The sequence below is a fragment of the Oncorhynchus keta genome, chromosome 10 (assembly GCF_023373465.1).
Source record: "Oncorhynchus keta strain PuntledgeMale-10-30-2019 chromosome 10, Oket_V2, whole genome shotgun sequence".
Classification (NCBI taxonomy): Eukaryota; Metazoa; Chordata; class Actinopteri; order Salmoniformes; family Salmonidae; genus Oncorhynchus; species Oncorhynchus keta.
The window spans coordinates 45,200,169-45,219,756 of record NC_068430.1 but is presented as its reverse complement, the minus strand read 5'-3'; the positions used below and the strand labels follow the sequence as shown (position 1 = coordinate 45,219,756).

General features: G+C 39.0%; 1 protein-coding gene across 3 annotated transcripts in view; it reads left to right on the top strand.

Annotated features, from left to right (window-relative positions):
- Positions 1–304: 304 nt before the first annotated feature.
- LOC118388828 (uncharacterized) overlaps positions 305–19,588 on the top strand; it is a 55,852-nt gene continuing 36,568 nt past the window's right edge. The window contains exons 1-4 of one of the 3 annotated variants that reach the window (XM_052527153.1): positions 305–399; positions 573–614; positions 10,983–11,096; positions 11,440–11,502. In XM_052527153.1, coding sequence (XP_052383113.1) covers positions 582–614; positions 10,983–11,096; positions 11,440–11,502 — 210 coding nt within the window. In that variant the 5' untranslated portion in view covers positions 305–399; positions 573–581. The other 2 variants (XM_052527152.1, XM_052527154.1) reach the window with 2 other exon arrangements.

Below are 19,588 nucleotides of genomic sequence, written 5' to 3'. Positions count from 1 at the left end.
GGACTGCATTGGGTTTCATGAGTGGTCAACAGGGGTATTGCTCCATGTCGCGAGGAATGTAGGAGGACTTTAGAGAGATTGAGAAAGAGATTGATGGATATTTAAAGTAGTTCGAGTGAGAGATGGAGAGTGAGGATGATAATGAGAGGGGAAAAGAGTGAGTCAGAAAATGAAAGAGCAAGTCAGAGGAACAAGAGAGAGAGAGAGAGCGAGAGAGAGAGGGGGGTGCGGGAGGGAGAAAGAAAGAGAGAAAGAGGAGGGGTTTTAAGACTCTGCCTCTCAATGAGGTACCAGTGAGGATAGGCGGTCACTCACACACACCACCACCCACACTCGCTCAGTCAGTCATTGAAGACAGAGATGGCTAAGCAAAGTTGACCATTGGACCCTAGACTTCTTGTAAGTCAACATCCGGACGTTGATCATTCCCTCATTCGGATTGTCTGTCCTTTCCTTCTCTTTGCTCTTCATCATTATGCACATCAAGTGGGAAATAATCTCATCTTCACCAAAGACAGGAACTCTGCTCCAATGACTCTAAAAGTGGACTCTACTCTGTTCTACTTGCCTAGGTCAGCCAGATGAACACACACAAACCAGCCCACAAAGCCAAGGTATGTCCCCTACTCTGGAACCTGGGCATTTTGGGTTACTGGTATCATTCCAAGATTTTCTGTTAACGGTAATAACTGATGGGCTGCTAATAGTAAGTACCTACTATAACAATTGTATTTTATTAAGCCGTTGACGCATGTGTGAATTTGACAAGACAGTTATTGAATTGTATTCATCTGAGTAATTTACTGCAGTAGCCCAGGCAATGCACAGAGAGGTTATTGTTACTGTGAAGTATTTAGTGTGTAATGTGATACCCAGATGTCTAGCCAGTAGATTTTAGGGGAGTGACAATAAATAGCATTTTTTTGTTCATGTAATGAGCCCGGGACACGTCACAGGTTTATGAAACAACTTCTGTGGCGCAGCTAGAACACATAGTACCACACTCAAAACATATACGAAGACATAAGTATCTTTTAAAATGTAAATTCTTGACTCAATAATTCAGCTCTTCTTGTTGATTCTTTGAGCTGCTAGTTTGTGTAACTATTTTAACGCCAGAAAGTCACACCTTTAGTTGTTTTATAGTTGTACATGTGGGGCCGTACGGGGGGGTGGGGTGGGGGGGCAAGTAAAATCACAGTTGGGGAGCCCGGTTTTAGGACACATTGTGGTGGCGTTGTGGTGTCCCTAAACACTGCTCCACTATCCAGAACTCAAGATGTCATTGTATATAGGGGATTTTGCAACTACGGGCACTTTTGGCATGTCATATTTAAAATAAAATGTTTCTTCAAAAATACTTTTATCACAATAAATACTTTCCTCATTTTATCAGGAGCCATAACCTGGTATTGGCTGTGACCATTTTATTCAACAATAGGTGGAATTTACCTCTGCAAATGTTATTACCATCACATCATAAAACCTTCAATTTTAGTTTACAACTAAATCACAAACAACATGTGGTTTGGGATTATTTGGTTTATCTGTCAATAGGATTTGGCACTTGCACATTTATTTAGAAAAGTTTAGAAAAACTTATTTGAATTCCTTATTGGCTGTTTATATGTCTGTTTGCTGCCTGTGGCTGTTTGCTGCCTGTGTTTGTACAGTACCATAAACAATGCAATTACATGTCGAAATGGTTATGTACTTACTCATTTTTAAGTTGATCTATTGAGAACAAGTGCTTTACACTTGATGAAGAGAGGAGTGGGATATTTAATGTGTACATATTTTTTATTCAGAAATATTTGTCGATTATGGTGGTAAAGACTGTGTGGCAATAACGACAGGATAATGTTGTTAAAAATGACTTTGTGCAAATGGATATTTACAATATGATCGATTGTTGTAAAAACAGTAAAAGATTATGTGATAAGCAATATTGAGCAGGGGTTTACCCATTTTATACAAAGGTTATACAAAAAGTCTTTCTTTTCTGATGGCAATAACCTGGAAAATGTCAATACCGACCCTATTTGTGGTTGTAATGACAATGTTTTAATGACAATTTGCTAATATTTGGGATTACACTACCAGGTTTACTTTGTTAATATGATCAGTTTCCATTTGATAAACTCCAACCACAATAGAATGAGATGTATCCTTCCAAATAGAGGACAGTCTAGATGACTTATGACCTTTTGACACATTCCAAGTTACTTTACTTGGAGGTGGATATATAATATATTATACGTCATATCCTTGCTCTTCACCGTCTCTTCCCAGTTCTTGTGTGACTCGATATGAACAATTTTGAAAAAGCACAGCGTGGTGGTAATGATGCAATACTGTGGGACAAATTTGGGACAACTGTATTTCGTGGAATAGAATAGATTTCGTGCTTATTCACTATGAACATTTTTTTAATATTTTTTTTATCATGTTGAAATACATTGAAGAAGTTCAAAAGTCATGTTCTGGGCCAAGTGCCTTGTCAATGCAAAACAGACAAATGGATGGTTATGTCATGGTCCACTTACTATATATACACCAGTCAAATGTTAGTACACACCTACTCATTCAAGGGTTTTTCTTTATTTTACAATGATCTACATTGTAGAATAATAGTGAAGACATCAAAACTATGAAGTAACACATGGAATCATGTATAACCAACAAGCCAACCATTGCCTTGATGGCAGCTTTGCACACCCTTGGCATTATCTCAACCAGCTTCACCTGGAACGCTTTTCTAACAGTCTTGAAGGAGTTCAAACATATGCTGAGCACTTGTTGGCTGCTTTTCCTTCACTCTGCGGTCCAAATCCCAAACCATCTGAATTGGGTTGAGGTCGGGTGATTGTGGAGGCCAGGTCATCTGATGCAACACTCCATCACTCTCCTTCTTAGTCAAACCCTCTGTTCCTAGGTTGTCATTGAAAAGTCAGTTCTTAACTGACATGCCTAGTTAAATAAAGGTAAAATAAAAAATAAATAAATTACACAGCCTGGAGGTGTGTTGGGTCATTGTCCTGTTGATAAAAATTATAGTCCCAATAAGCACAAACCAGATGGGATTGTGTAATGTTGCAGAATGCTGTGGTGAGCCTTGCTGCTAAAGTGTGCCTTGAATTCTAAATAAATCACAGTGTCCCAGCAAAGCACTCCCACACAATCACACCTCCTCCTCCATGCTTCACGGTGGGAACCACACACGCGGTGATCATTCGTTCACCTATTCTGCGTCTCATAAAGACACTGCGGTTGGAACCAAAAATCTCAAATTTGGACTCATCAGACCAAAGGACAGATTTACACCTGTCAAATGTCCATTGCTCCTGTTTCTTTATCCCAAGCAAGTCTCTTCATCTTACTGGTGTCCTTTAGTAGAGATTTCTTTGCAGCAATTCAACCATTAATGCCTGTATCATGCAGTCTCCTCTGAACAGTTGATGTTGATATGTGTCTGTTACTTGAACTCTGATGCATTTATTTGGGATTCAATTTCTGATTTCTGAGGATGGTAACTCTAATGAACTTATCCTCTGCAGCAGAGTTAACTCTGGGTCTTCCTTTCCTGTGGCGGTCCTCATGAGAGCCCGTTTCATCATAGTGCTTGATGCGTTTGGCGACTGCGACTGAAGAAACTTTCAAAGTTCTTGAAATTTTCCGGATTGACTGACCTTCATGTCTTAAAGTAATGATGGACTGTCATTTCCCTTTGCTTATTTGAACTGTTCTTGCCTATAACATGGACTTATTATACCAAATAGGGCTATCTTCTTTATACCACCCCTACCTTGATTGTATCAAATACGTTAAGAAGGAAAGAAATTCCACAAATTAACTTTTAACAAGGCACACCTGTTAATTTAAATGCATTCCAGGTGACTACCTCATGAAGCTGGTTGAGAGAATGCCAATATTGTGAAAACCTGTCATCCAGGCAAAGGATGGCTACTTTGAAGAATCAAAGTATAAAAATATAAAATATACTTTTATTGGCTTACCACTTTTTTGGTTACTACATGATTTCATATGTTTATTCATAGTATTGAGGTTGTCGAGTAGAGTAGTCCAGAAGGCTACACAGAAAAACCTACAGTAACCTCTATCAAATAAAAATATAGCGGAGCCACAAAAGTACTGAATCCGGAAGAGAAACAACAGTACTGCCACCAAAATAATACATTATGGTACAGCTATAATCAATGCTGCCCCATCAACAACTCAATCCAAAATGGTCCCCCCTTGAACTGAGAGGCTCTTTTTGTAGGGGAAGTCCCTCCCATCAGAACATACCAAACACTAATTAATAAAGCAATTACCATCAAAGCCTACATTTTCCACTCAGCTAAACATCATGATGGCTCTGTGATGGCACTGTGATAGACGGCATCCAATTGGGTGAGTAGAGTGTTGGAGGCTATTTTGTAAATGACATCGCCAAAGTCGAGGATTGTTAGGATAGTCAGTTTTACAGGGTATGTTTGGCAGCATGAGTGAAGGATGCTTTGTTGTGAAATAGGAAGCTGATTCTAGAGTTCATTTTGGATTGGAGATGCTTAATGTGAGTCTTGAAGGAGAGTTTACAGTCTAACCAGATACCTAGAATATGTGGACAACTACAAATAGCTAAGTCAGAACCGTCCAGAGCAGTGATGCTGGACGGGCGGGCAAGTGCAGGCAGCGATCGGTTGAAGAGCATGCATTTAGTTTTACTTGCATTTAAGAGCAATTGGAGGCAACGGAAGGAGAGTTGTATGGCATTGAAGCTTGTCTGGAGGTTTGTTAACACAGTGTACAAAGAAGGGCCAGAAGTATACAGAGGTGATTGAGTCCTGGTGAATCCAATAATCACTTATGCGCGTGATGGGGGGAACGCAGGTGTGCGGAATGATGATGGCAGGAGTGCGCGATGCTGGGGAGCCTGGTGCCCTTGTGGCAAGGGGGGAAGAGAGGGAGCAGAGGTGACAACAATGTAAGGTTTGATTGACGGATTGAACCTTAATTTTTTTGCAATCAGGATGAAGAGAAGATTTTGGATGATGCTGTGTTGAAAATGTTATCCATACTTTTCTGAATCTGGTCGAAATAATTATCTTTGTATTTTTGGCAAGTTTAGAATTCCTTCCATAATAATGGAAGCTACTAATAAAATTATTCAGCATTTTTCTCAGAAAGGCCATTTCAAGTCTAGGAATTCCTCTTTCAGGAAATAGCTTTAACATTTAATAAGTAGATTATATTACTATACATGTTTTCATGAAAATACATACATATTCATTTTAAAGTAAAAAAAAAACTTGGAATTTAGTTGGACTTTTTTCAACAAAAGTCCTGTTTGATAAAGTAGCTCACAAATGGTCTTTATATTTGTATTTAATTTTCTGCTCTTTTTCACACCCCATAAAAAATATTAAACAAGTAAATGCTGTACTCATATTGTAGGGATATTGGAAGCAGGGTGTTTACATGAGTTGAGTTACTTGAATAAGCAACTCATTAAATATACCTATCTTCAGACTCGATTTCTTCAGTGCTGTTGGAGTGTTTCATTAGAACAACAGCCACCATGTACCATATCAAGAACATTACACAAGAAGTGGTGAGAGGGTGCTAATTTGCTGATGTAGAGGGACATTTGGATGCTGCACTTGTTCTTTGGCCTCCACCGTGCTAGCCAATGTGTACATTATGACATGAAGTTAATGTAGATTATATATATTATATTTTCTATGTCGAAGATGGGATGAAAGTGACCAGTGCCTGATGTCTGAGTGGGTCTTTGAAAGAAGTGTGTGGGATGGGCCACATCACAATTATGCAAAACATTAGAAATATTATTTCAGATAAAAACCCTTTTATTTAGGATCAAATGTTTAATCATTTAAATGTTTTATTGTTCGGGCGCTGGGGGGTGGGGTTGTAGTCACAAACGTGATGTAGTAATTTGTGTGCTATGAATATGGAACAAAATACTTTTTAGTACCAAACATACAGTGAATTTGTCCCAATACTTTTGGTCCCTTAAAATGGGGGGACTGTGTAAATAAGGGGTGTAATTTAGTTCACCCAATATGGATGACAATACCCTCAAATTAAAGCTGACAGCCTGCACTTTAACCTCACTGTCCCAAAACATTTGGAGTTCACGGTGTATATATATATTAAATAAAATTGAGATTTGTGTCACTGATCTACACACAATACCCCATAATTTCAAAGTAGAATTATTCTTTTCGAAATGTTTACAAATTAAATAAACATGAAAAGCTGAAATGTCTTGAGTCAGTAAGAATTCAAACCTTTTATTATGGCAAGCCTAAATAAGTTCAGGAGTGAAAATGTGCCTAACAAGTCATATAATAAGTTGCATGGTCTCTCTCTGCGTGCAATTAATGTTTAACGTGATTTTTAAATGACTACCCCATTTCTATATACCAGATATACAATTATCTGTAAGGTCCTTCAATCGAGCAGTGAATTTCAAGCACTGATTCAAACACAAAGACCAGGGAGTTTTTCCAATGTTTTGCAAAGAAGGGCACCTATTGGTAGATGGGTAAAAAAAACTGACATTGAGTATATCTTTGGGTCAATACACCCATTCACTACAAAGATAAAGGTGCCCTTCCTAACTCAGTTGCTGGAGAGGAAGGAAACCGCTCAGGGATTTCACCATGAGGCCAATGGTGATTTTAAAATGGTTACATAAGATTAATGATAACTGAGGATGGCTCAGCTACATTATAGTTACTCCACAATACTAACCTAAATTACAGAGTGAAAAGAAGGAAGACTATACGGAATAAAAATATTCCAAAATATGCATCCTGTTTTCAATAAGGCACTAAAGTAAAACTGCAAATAATATTGCAATGATATTAACTACATGTCTTGAATACAAAGCGTTATGTTTGGGGCAAATGGAACACAACACATCACTGAGTACCACTCTTCATATTTTCAAGCATGGTGTTGGCTACATCATGTTGTGGGTATGCTTGTCATCAGCAAGGACTAGGGAGAGAAGAGAGCTAAGCACAGAAAACTCCTAGAAGAAAACCTTGTTCAGTCTGCTTTCCAACCGACACTGGAAGATAAATTCACCTTTCAGCAGGACAAAAGCCTAAAACACAAGGCCAAAAATACACTAGAGTTACTAACCAAGACGACATCGAATGTTCCTGAGTGGCCTAGTTACAGTTTTGCCTTAAATTGGCTTAAAATTATATTGCAAGACATGAAAATGGCTGTCTAGCAATGATCATCAACCAACTTGATAGAGCTTGAAGAATAAAAAGTCAATAAAATGTGTGTACATATTGTACAATCCAGATGATTTTTTTTTTAATTGAAGAGAGCTAAGCACAGAAAACTCAGAGAAGAAAACCTTGTTCAGTCTGCTTTCCAACAGACACTGGAAGATAAATTCATCTTTCAGCAGGACAAAAGCCTAAAACACAAGGCCAAAAATACACTAGAGTTACTTACCAAGACGACATTGAATGTTCCTGAGTGGCCTAGTTACAGTTTTGCCTTAAATAGGCTTAAAATTATATTGCAACACATGAAAATGGCTGTCTAGCAATGATCATCAACCAACTTGATAGAGCTTGAAGAATAAAAAGTCAATAAAATGTGTGTACATATTGTACAATCCAGATGAGCAAAGCTCTTAGAGACTTACCCAGAAAGACTCACAGCTGTCATCACTGCCAAATGTGATTCTAACGCGTATTGACTCAGGGGTGTGAACATTTATGCAAACGACATATTTCTGTATTTTAATACATGTGCTAAAATTTTCACTTTGTCATTATACGGAATGGGTGATAGGAAAAAATGTATTCAATCAATGTTGCATTCGATCTATTTAAACAATTTTTCAATATGTGGAATAAGTCAAGGGTTGTGAGTACTTTCTGAAGGCACAAACTATACAGACTGTGAGTAACATTTCAACTAACTATCTACTAACCGTAGCTCTAACCCTAACCTTAACCTTTATCCCAACCCTTATTATAAACCTAACCTTAGCAAGCAGTTGCTTATCAACAGATAGTTTTGTTGATGGTATGACGATCTCTAGAGCATTTACAGATGAAGAATTTGGACTATCCAAATAAAGTGTGACTGTCGCCCCTCTCTCACATTGGTCGATATCTCCAAACTTTCCGCTTCAGTTTAGTAGGTATCCACTTTAGAAGTGAGCAGTGCAAGATAATAATTTACCGGTCTTAATTGCAAGTCGAGGGCAGAGGTAATTTCCTCACAAACAATCTCTCAGATAGTAGTGGCCAACTCTTTCTGTTGTCGGGTGTTGACTGCCATGTTCCCAGAGGTGAATTGTGAACAGACAGAATATGCCTGATGCTGGAGCGAAATAGACCTGCTATTGATTCTAACAATACAGTGAACGTCCCACACCATATTAAGATGTTACATGTTGACAATTATTTTTTTTAAAGTCTGTTAATTCATAGTTATTTTGCAAAGGAAATCTACGAGAAACCCACACATTTCAATGCCACCGGAACCATAAGTAACAAACTCTTATGATAAACTATTAGGAATCCAAATACCACCTTATACCATTGCAAAACATACTTAATCAATTAGATACAATGTGCAGTTTTTTTGCTTTGAAAGAAAGGAAAGGAAATAAGCCCATATATTCCATCTGGACATGATTATGTGGAGAACCATCTCCATAAAGTATGTGAATGTGCCAAAGTTTTCCCTGAAACAGTGCCGGATCCCTGCTGGGGAGGACTATTGCTGCTATTACCTTGAAGTACACTCCAGCCAGAAAGGAGCCCCAGGAACCTTTTGGGGGTCAAAACTATTGCCACTCCATTTTGAACCTTTTAAATAATATATTGTTACTGGTATTTACATGATTATCATTGTTATTGTTATTATTAATGTATTATACATTCATATTTTTATATAATCAATATTATTAATCAATATTTAAATATTATCAATATTGTATTGTAACAAAATGCTGACTTGTAGCAATGGAAGGCTACTTGGCTCTTTAAAATCACATACACTTACAGATCTAGGATTTTAATTTGACCAGTATTGTCGTAGCAAAATAATCCTGTAGCCACAGGTTTTTAACGTTTAGTCCATAATGTTGCTTGATTGGTGGTTAGGCTATTAGCTGTACACAAGTAGGCTACATGAAAAGTGAAATACTATTTATATAACCATGTTAGTACAGGTTTTCGTTGAATTTATATAAATCACAAAGCTAGTCTGTATTTTCAGCGGAGAATGAAATTTTTATCAGTTACAAAAGTGTGATCAAATTAAGATCCTACACTTCTATGTCAGCTTTTAACAATGCTGCAGAACTGGTCGTGTTCAATCTTAACCTTTAATGACTTTAAAACAGAACACAGGAATGATAACTACTCTCACAGGTGGCCAAAAATAACATTATGAAAGCTACGTCTCCAATCTTCTGACAGAATGCCACCACTAGAATACATATAGTTTAATATAAATAAAATTTATCTACTGATAATAAACTAGGAAAACATTTTTATTCAGTGAAAAACCTGTCATTACAAACTCAATTTGCTTCATTTGGAAGGCCAGCTAGAGGACTAAAAAGGCACTACGCCTCACTCAAAGTTTAATTGAGGCACAATTCCCAATCCATACGGCTTGCGGGATAACGCAAAATGGATGGGGAGGGCTAAGTAGAAGTATTGAGATTGAGCCGTAGACTAGCTACATTTCTTTACTTCAGTGGGGCGGCAGGAAGCATAGTGGTTAGAGCTTTGGGCCAGTAACCAGAAAGTTGCTGGATCGAATCCCTGAGCTGACAAGGTAAAAATCTGTTGTTCTGTGCAAGGCCACTGCTCCCTGTTAATGTTGATTAAGGCAAAAAAAGACACACCTCTCTGATTCAGAGGGGTTGGGTTAAACGAGGAAGACACATTTCAGTTGAATACATTGAGTTGGACAACTGACTAGGTACCCCCCTTTCCTTGACTTGGTTGCTGAGTCTGTCAGGCAAATCCACTAGTAAAAAATGCATTTTAAATGCTCCGCATGTGCCAGCGACAAGGTTCCTCCAAGAACCGCTCAACTAACCAAAGGTGCAAATAAGAATCCATTGACTAGCAAAGGTTCCTTGAGGATCTCCTTGGTAAGAGTGAAGTGTGTTCGCACATGCCTGTGCACGTGTGTATATGTTATTTGTGTTGGGTCACCTCTGTTTACACCAAGGTAAACCGTAATATTGTAAAGTTATATTTGCCACATCAAATACTTTGTTTCTCTGTCTGGCCCTCTGTAAGAGCCTCAGTTCTGTCATAAAGTGAAAAAACAGTACTATCAGCAATTTTGGGCAGTAAGCATTGACATTTTGATATAGTATCTATTGTTAACAGTTAGCTTTTCCAGATGTTTATAACCAGTGTTCTGCAACAGTATGGAATTGGGAGCAGATTGACTAGCTTTTTCCCAGCTCTCAACATGGCCTTCAATAGTTTGTCATCAGAAACTAAAAAATGTTCTCAAATAGACAGGCCATATAAGGTGCTATGTAAGAAAAATGGCATGATTCTATTGAACATCAAAATTGAAAACATATTTTAAAAAATGTGTCAATCCCCATGTGACTTGTATTCCCATAATATGATATTAAGTTAGCAAGTGTGGACGAAAGGCACCATTGTGCCTATAATTTTGGAACTCACTATTAAACATTATTGATCAATATTCCTTTATTATGCTCTCCTTTCACAGTGAGCAACAACACTTTGAGATGTAGATCCCTGAGCAGTAGTACTGTAGAAATATAAGTTGTTGTTGTGGTGCTATCGAGTAATAGTAGTAGTACTGTAGTAATTTGTAAAAGCAGTAGTAGTAGTAGTAGTATGAGCAGAAGTAGTAGTAGTAGCAGCAGTAATAAGGGTCATAATGTAATGATAATGTTATGTCCATTGTAGGCTAGGCATCTGTGCTTCCTCTTCCTCATGTGCTTCCCTTTGGCGTGGGGTGGCGTCCCTGGTCCATGTCGGCACTCTGTGACCAAGGGTCACCTCCTCAACCTCAACTGCCTGGTGAGGACACCTCATACCACACCAAATCATGCAGTAATATCAACAGACTCTACAAACAAAATATCAAGTTGAGATTACAGATCATTAAAATCACTCAAAAATAAGTCATGCTTGGAATGTATTGATATTAAGGTTTCCTCCCAAGTTAGACTTATTTTATTGTTCTAAGGTCATTTGTTTACCTTATGTGACCCACACACATAACTAACGAGAACTATATGTGGCAGATGGGAATTCTGTACGGCTGCATGCCTACTCCTACTTTCCTCCTGGAGAATCATAACTGCCCAATTCTACGCGTCTGTTTTAAATGTCAATGTTTGTATCTTTGTTTGCCACGTAGATTGATAATCAGTTGGAGAATGGCTGGTCAATAACCTACGTATTCACTGAGCGCCAGAGTTTGGTGAGTATTTCCTACTTCACTGCAATTACATCTTTCACAACAAAATGACTTTGATTTGTGCAGATAAAGAATGGTATACCAAAGATAAACGACATCACAATCAGTCAGTGTCAAGACAGTACCTACACTTTCAAGATGTGCCAGGCTGGCAAACTGATTGAAACTAATGCTCACACGTCTGTCAAGGAGATCAAGTTCATTACACCTCTTGCTCCTTTCGGCCTTTACGCAATAGGCTAATTGCATTTAGAAGACAAAGTGTAATCCCATGAAAGAGCCCTTGGTTGTTAATAACCTGGAAGGGAAATGGTTTGAAAACACATATAAACTGTGTGAAGTTACAGGAGGTAAACAGAGAGCGAGAGAGCTCTGTGTCAGCACAGAGTCAGGATGCCTTCCCTCATTTTAACTTGCTGGTTAACAGTTTAAAACTTTAACAGTTTAACTTGCCCCAGTTTATGGTTTATGGGTTTATGGGTTAACAAGGTGGAGGTCTGACAAATGGAGGTCTGATTTAAAGGTTTTCTCACCTGGGGAGAGGAACAATCAATTCAGTTTTTTATTTATTTTTGTAATTTTACCTTTATTTTACTAGCCAAGTCATTAAGAACAAATTCTTATTTTCAATGACGGCCTAGGAGCAGTGGGTTAACTGCCTGTTCAGGGGCAGAACAACAGATTTGTACCTTGTCAGCTCGGGGATTTGAACTTGCAACATTGCGGTTACTAGTCCAACGCTCTAACCACTAGGCTACCCTGCCACCCCCAGTGTGGGCAAGTGATGTACCTTACAGACAGACCATATACTACCATATACAGTGGGGCAAAAAAGTATTTAGTCAGCCACCAATTGTGCAAGTTCTCCCACTTAAAAAGATGAGAGAGGCCTGTAATTTTCATCATAGGTACACTTAAACTATGACAGACAAATAGATTTTTTTTAAATCAAGAAAATCACATTGTAGGATTTTTAATGAATTTATTTGCAAATGATGGTGGAAAATAAGTAACACACTACGCCGCTAGGGACTCAAATCCTGCAGTGCCAGACGTGTCCCCCTACTTAAGCCAGTACATGTCCAGGCCCATCTGAAGTTTGCTAGAGAGCATTTGGATGATCCAGAAGAAGATTGGGAGAATGTCATATGGTCAGATGAAACCAAAATATAACTTTTTGGTAAAATCTCAGCTCGTGTTTGGAGGACAAAAAAGAATGCTGAGTTGCATCCAAAGAACACCATACCTACTGAGAAGCATGGGGGTGGAAACATCATGCTTTGGGGCTGTTTTTCTGCAAAGGGACCAGGACGACTGATCAGTGTAAAGGAAAGAATGAATGGGGCCATGTATCGTGAGATTTGGAGTGAAAACCTCCTTCCATCAGCAAGGGCATTGAAGATGAATCGTGGCTGGTTCTTTCAGCATGACAATGATCCCAAACACACTGCCCGGGCAACGAAGGAGTGGCTTCGTAAGAAGCATTTCAAGGTCCTGGAGTGGCCTAGCCAGTCACCAGATCTCAACCCCATAGAATATCTTTGGAGGGAGTTGAAAGTCTGTGTTGCCCAGCAACAGCCCCAAAACATCCCTGCTCTAGAGGAGATCTGCATGGAGGAATGGGCCAAAATACCAGCAACAGTGTGTGAAAACATTGTGAAGACCTACAGAAAGCGTTTGACCTCTGTCATTGCCAACAAAGGGTATATAACAAAACATTGAGATAAACTTTTGTTATTGACCAAATACTTATTTTGCATCATAATTTGCAAATAAATAAATGAAAAATCCTAAAATGTGATTTTGTGGATTTTTTTCCTCATTTTGTCTGTCATAGTTGAAGTGTACCTATGATTAAAATTACAGGCGTCTCTCATCTTTTTAAGTGGGAGAACTTGCACAATTGGTGGCTGACTAAATACTTTAGTCAGCCACTAAAATAAATACTTTTTTTCACTGTATATTGTTTCCCCTGGGGAGGGCAACATGCAGGGGTCTTTAGGGGGATCTCAGGGGGTTAGGAAGTGTTTAGACTGAGAGGAAAGCATGTAAGACATATTTAGGAAGGTGTGTGGTTAAGTGTTGTATCTTACAGACAGGCCATAATAGTTCATGAGAAGCTGTTGATGTGTTGGTAATGTTTTTTTCAGTGGGAAGATTAGCTGTAATATTGCAGATAGATTTTAGCTTCCATCAATGTAATTGTCTGCATCACTTCCAATCCCCATATCTTTTTTTGCAAATATCGTTAAAAAGTTTGGGGTCACTTTGAAATATCCTTGTTTTTGAAAGAAAAGCAATTTTTTGTCCATTAAAATAACATACAATTGATCAGAAATGCAGTGTAGACATAGGAAATGTCTATTGTAGCTGGAAACGGGAGATTTTTTATGGAATATCTACATAGGCCTACAAGGGCCCATTATCAGCAACCATCACTTCTGTGTTGTCAAGAAATTGTCAAGAAACTGAAGATCTCGTACAACGCTGTGTACTACTCCATTCACAGAACAGCGCAAACTGTCTCTAACCAGAATAAAAAGAGGAGTGGGAGGCCCCGGTGCACAACTGAGCAAGAGGACAAGTACATTAGAGTGTCTAGTTTGAGAAACAGACACCTCACAAGTCCTCAACTGGCAGCTTCATTAAATAATACCAGCCTCAACATCAACAGTAAAGAAGCAACTCTGGGATGCTGAACTTCTTGGATTAGCTAACACAAAAGTGCCATTGGAACACAGGAGTGATGGTTTCTGATAATGGGCCTCTGTACGTGTATGCAGATATTGCATAACAAATCAGCCGTTTCCAGCTACAATAGTAATTTCCAACATGAACAATGTTCACACTGTGTTTTTGTTCAATTTGATGTTATTTTAATAGATGGTTTTCTTTAAAAACAAGGACATTTCTATGTGTCCCCAAACTTTTGAATGGTAGAAAATACAGTGAGGAGAACAAGTATTTGATACACTGCCGATTTTGCAGGTTTTCCTACTTACAAAGCATGTAGAGGTCTGTAAATGTTATCATAGGTACACTTCAACTGTGCGAGGCGGAATCTAAAACAAAAATCCAGAAAATCACATTGTATGATTTTGAAGTAATTAATTTGCATTTCCTTGCATGACATAAGTATTTGATACATCAGAAAAGCAGAACTTAATATTTGGTACAGAAACTTTTGTTTGCAATTACAGAGATCATACATTTCCTGTAGTTCAGGTTTGCACACACTGCAGCAGGCATTTTGGCGCACACCTCCATACAGACCTTCAGTTTTGGGGCTGTCGCTGGGCAATACGGACTTTCAGCTCCCTCCAAAGGTTTTCTATTGGGTTCAGGTCTGGAGACTGGCTACGTCACTCGAGGACCTTGAGATGCTTCTTGCGGAGCCACTCCTTAGTTGCCCTGTCTGTGTGTTTCTGGTCGTTGTCATGCTGGAAGACCCAGCCACTACCCATCTTCAATGCTCTCACTGAGGGAAGGAGGTTGTTGGCCAAGATCTTGCGATACATGGCCCCATCCATCCACCCCTCAATACGGTGCAGTCGTCCTGTCCCTTTGCAGAACAGCATCCCCAAAGAATGATGTTTCCACCTCCATGCTTCACGGTTGGGATTGGGATCTTGGGGTTGTACGCATCCTTCTTCTTCCTCCAAACACGGTGAGTGGAGTTTAGACCAAAAAGCTCTATTTTTGTCTCATCAGACCACATGACCTTCTCCCATTCCTCCTCTGGATCATCCAGATGGTCATTGGCAAACTTCAGACGGGCCTGGACATGCGCTGGCTTGAGCAGGGGGACCTTGCATGCGCTGCAGGATTTTAATCCATGACGGCGTAGTGTGTTACTAATGGTTTTCTTTGAGACTGTGGTCCCAGCTCTCTTCAAGTCATTGACCAGGCCCTGCCATGTAGTTCTGGGCTGATGCCTCACCTTCCTCATGATCATTGTTGCCCCACGAGGTGAGATCTTGCATGGAGCCCCACAACGAGGGTGATTGACTGTCATCTTGAACTTCTTCCATTTTCTAATAATTGCGCCAACAGTTGTTGCCTTCTCATCAAGCTGCTTGCCCTATTGTCCTGTAGTCCATCCCAACCTTGTGCAGGTCTACAATTTTATCCCTGATGTCCTTACACAGCTCTCTGGTCTTGGCCATTGTGGAGAGGTTGGAGTCTGTTTGATTGAGTGTGTGGACAGGTGTCTTTTATACAGGTAACGAGTTCAAGCATGTGCAGTTAATACAGGTAATGAGTGGAGAACAGGAGGGCTTCTTAAAGAAAAACTAACAGGTCTGTGAGAGCCGGAATTCTTACTGGTTGGTAGGTGATCAAATACTTGTGTCATGCAATAAAATGCAAATGAATTACTTAAAAATCATACCATGTGATTTTCTGGATTTTTTAAATTTGAAATTCCATCTCTCACAGTTGAAGTGTGCATATGATATAAATTACAGACCTCTACATGCTTTGTAAGTAGGAAATCCTGCCAAATCCGCAGTGTATCAAATACTTGTTCTCCCCAATGTATATACTACCATTCAAAAGTTTGGGGACACTGCTCAAAAAAGGGAACACTTAAACAACACAATGTAACTCCAAGTCAATCACACTTCTGTGAAATCAAACTGTCCACTTCGGAAGCAACACTGATTGACAATACATTTCACATGCTGTTGTGCAAATGGAATAGATAACAGGTGGACATTATAGGCATTTAGAAAGACACCCCCAATAAAGGACTGGTTCTACAGGTTTGGACCACAGACCACATCTCAGTTCCTATGCTTCCTGGCTGATGTTTTGGTCACATTTGAATACTGGCGGTGCTTTCACTCTAGTGGTAGCATGAGACGGAGTCTACAACCCACACACGTGGCTCAGGTAGTGCAGCTCATCCAGGCTGGCACATCAATGCGAGATGTGGCAAGAAGGTTTGCTGTGTCTGTCAGCGTAGTGTCCAGAGCATGGAGGCGCTACCAGGAGACAGGCCAGGACATCAGGAGACGTGGAGGAGGCCGTAGGAGGTCAACAACCCAGCAGCAGGACTGCTTCCTCCGCCTTTGTGCAAGGAGGAGCACTGCCAGAGCCCTACAAAATGACCTCCAGCAGGACACAAATGTGCATATGTGTGCGCAAACGGTCAGAAACAGACTCCATGAGGGTGGTATGAGGGTCCAACGTCCACAGGTGGGGACTGTGCTTACTGTCAGAGAACACCAAGATTGGTGATTCGCCACTGGCACCCTGTGCTCTTCACAGATGAAAGCAGGTTCACACTAAGCACATGTGACAGACGTAACAGTCTGGAGACGCCATGGAGAACGTTCTGCTGCCTGCAACATCCTCCAGCATGACCGGTTTGGCGGTGGGTCAGTCATGGTGTGGGGTGGCATTTCTTTGGGGGGCCGCACAGCCCTCCATGTGCTCGCCAGAGGTATCCAGACTGCCATTAGGTACCAAGATGAGATCCTCAGACCCCTTGTGAGACCATATGCTGGTGTGGTTGGCCCTGGGTTCTTCCTACTGCAAGACAATGCTAGACCTCATGTGGCTGGAGTGTGTCAGCAGTTCCTGCAAGATGAAAGCATTGAGGCTATGGACTGGCCCGCCTGTTCCCCAGACCTGAATCCAATTGAGCACATCTGGGACATCATGTCTAGCTCTATCCACCAACGCCACGTTGCACCACAGACTGTCCAGGAGTTGGCGGATGCTTTAGTCCAGGTCTGGGAGGAGATCCCTCAGGAGACCATCCACCACCTCATCAGGAGCATGCCCAGGCATTGTAGGGAGGTCATACAGGCACGTGGAGGCCACACACACTACTGAGCCTCATTTTGATTTGTTTTAAGGACATTACATCAAAGTTGGATCAGCCTGTAGTGTGGTTTTCCACTTTGATTTTGAGTGTGACTCCAAATCCAGACCTCCATGGGTTGATAAATTTGATTTCCATTGATAATTTTTGTGTGATTTTGTTGTCAGCACATTCAACTATGTAAAGAAAAAAGTATATTTCATTCATTCAGATCTAGGATGTGTTATTTTAGTGTTCCCTTTATTTTTTTGAGCAGTGTATATACACATACATATTTACAAATATATACTGTATATATATACACCTATATATACAAATACATACATATATATAAATAATACAAATATATATATACAGTATATACAAATACATACATGTTTATAAATACATACAAATATATATATATATATATATATATATATATATATATATATATATACAGTATATAATAAATACATACAAATACATACAAATATATATACATACATACAAATAAATACATATACTAATTGGAGTAAACTAGTGAACAAGGCCTCTAATTCCAGTTTATGCATACTGTATACATTTTACCCCTGTCCTTTCTCTACCCTCAACCTCTCACATCTATTTCCGTTGGCCAACCGGTTTGATTTATATTTGCCATGTCTTTCAAACTGTGGTCTTTCGCAAAGGTTCTTAAACCATATATGTTATATGGACACAGTATGTTTTACGTTAGTTATCTTGTTATTATTTGTTGTCATTAATCCCAACCTTCAGCTCCATTCAACCCCTCCCATCTATCTCTCAACACCATCCATATTGGATTTCTTTTTGCCATTGTAACGGCATTCAGAGGAAGAAGGTGAGGACGAAGGTGCAGTGTGGTACGTGTTCATATTATTTATTCGAAACTAAACACTAAATAGAAAATAACAAAAGGAATAACCGAAACAGTTCTGACAGGTGATACAAACACTAAACAGAAAACAACTACCCACAACCTAAAGTGGCAAAACAGGCTACCTAAGTATGATTCCCAGTCAGAGACAACGAAAGACAGCTGTCCCTGACTGAGAACCATACATGGCCGAAACATAGAAATACAAAAACCTAGACATACAAACATAGAATGCCCACCCAAATCACACCATGACCAAACAAAAATAGAAACATACAAAGCAATCGACGGTCAGGGCGTGACAGCCATATCTATTTCAACTGTGGTGTGATGTTTCACAAAATATCTGAAACTTTCTATTCTCACTGTTCCCACAGATTTTTTTATTTAAAATAAAAAAAAATGCTAAAAGTATTATTATAGTTTTGATAGATTGACTATGACTTTTCAGATCACCAAGTAGTGCTATCTGCAGGGTTAGCTCAAGGTAAATATTGCAATTCTTCAGCCATTTCTGAAACTGTTACCAAAAACAAACTACAAATGATTCTGTCTCTTCGCCGTAAAATCTGCAGAGCTGGGAAAGTTGTATCCCCCATATAAATAACATTCTATTGGTTGCAAGAATTTTGTATAATAATTTAAATGGTAAAAAATGAAGTTTTGCGTATCAGTCCATAAACCATGTGCAATGGAATCGGTACGTCAAAAATCTCTTCCAAACTATTTTGAAATTTAGATGGCACGGCTGTCAATTTTTTGGTCCATAAATGAAACTGGTATACTTTTTATTTATCACAATTTTCTTTAACCAATTATGGTCTTTAATGCAGGGCTGACAGGCAAGTTCCTTACTTTTCCCCGTTTCAACTTTCCTCTTCCATTTTTGCGGTAATGTTGCAATTTTGTTTGTCATAATTTCCATATATTTTTGTTAAATGCATGTGTGACATAATCCCACCAGGCATATTTATGATGTAATTTATGAAGATTATACTTTGAAACAAAATGTTATAATGTTTTTTCTATAAATTATTATACTTGATTTTAACCACAATATTTATTGTATTATTTGTTATGTCTTTTCTGGTGGATTCAAATTAGATTTGCTTGTTTTAAAATAGCGATATTTGGGAGATTATTTCCTTTTCAAATAACTGAAAGTGAGAGGTTGAAATCTTAAAAAAGGATAAAGACCATTCATGAACATAGGGTGAGACATTCTTACTCATTTCCTAGAGAACCAGTTTGGATTTAAGTATAACATTTGTATGACTGAAGCCTTTACTGAGAGCTCTAACTCTTTAATATTTAATCATTTCTGCCTTCTGAATACAAATTCATTATATAAATAGGCCCTTTTAATTTTGTCTCACTTG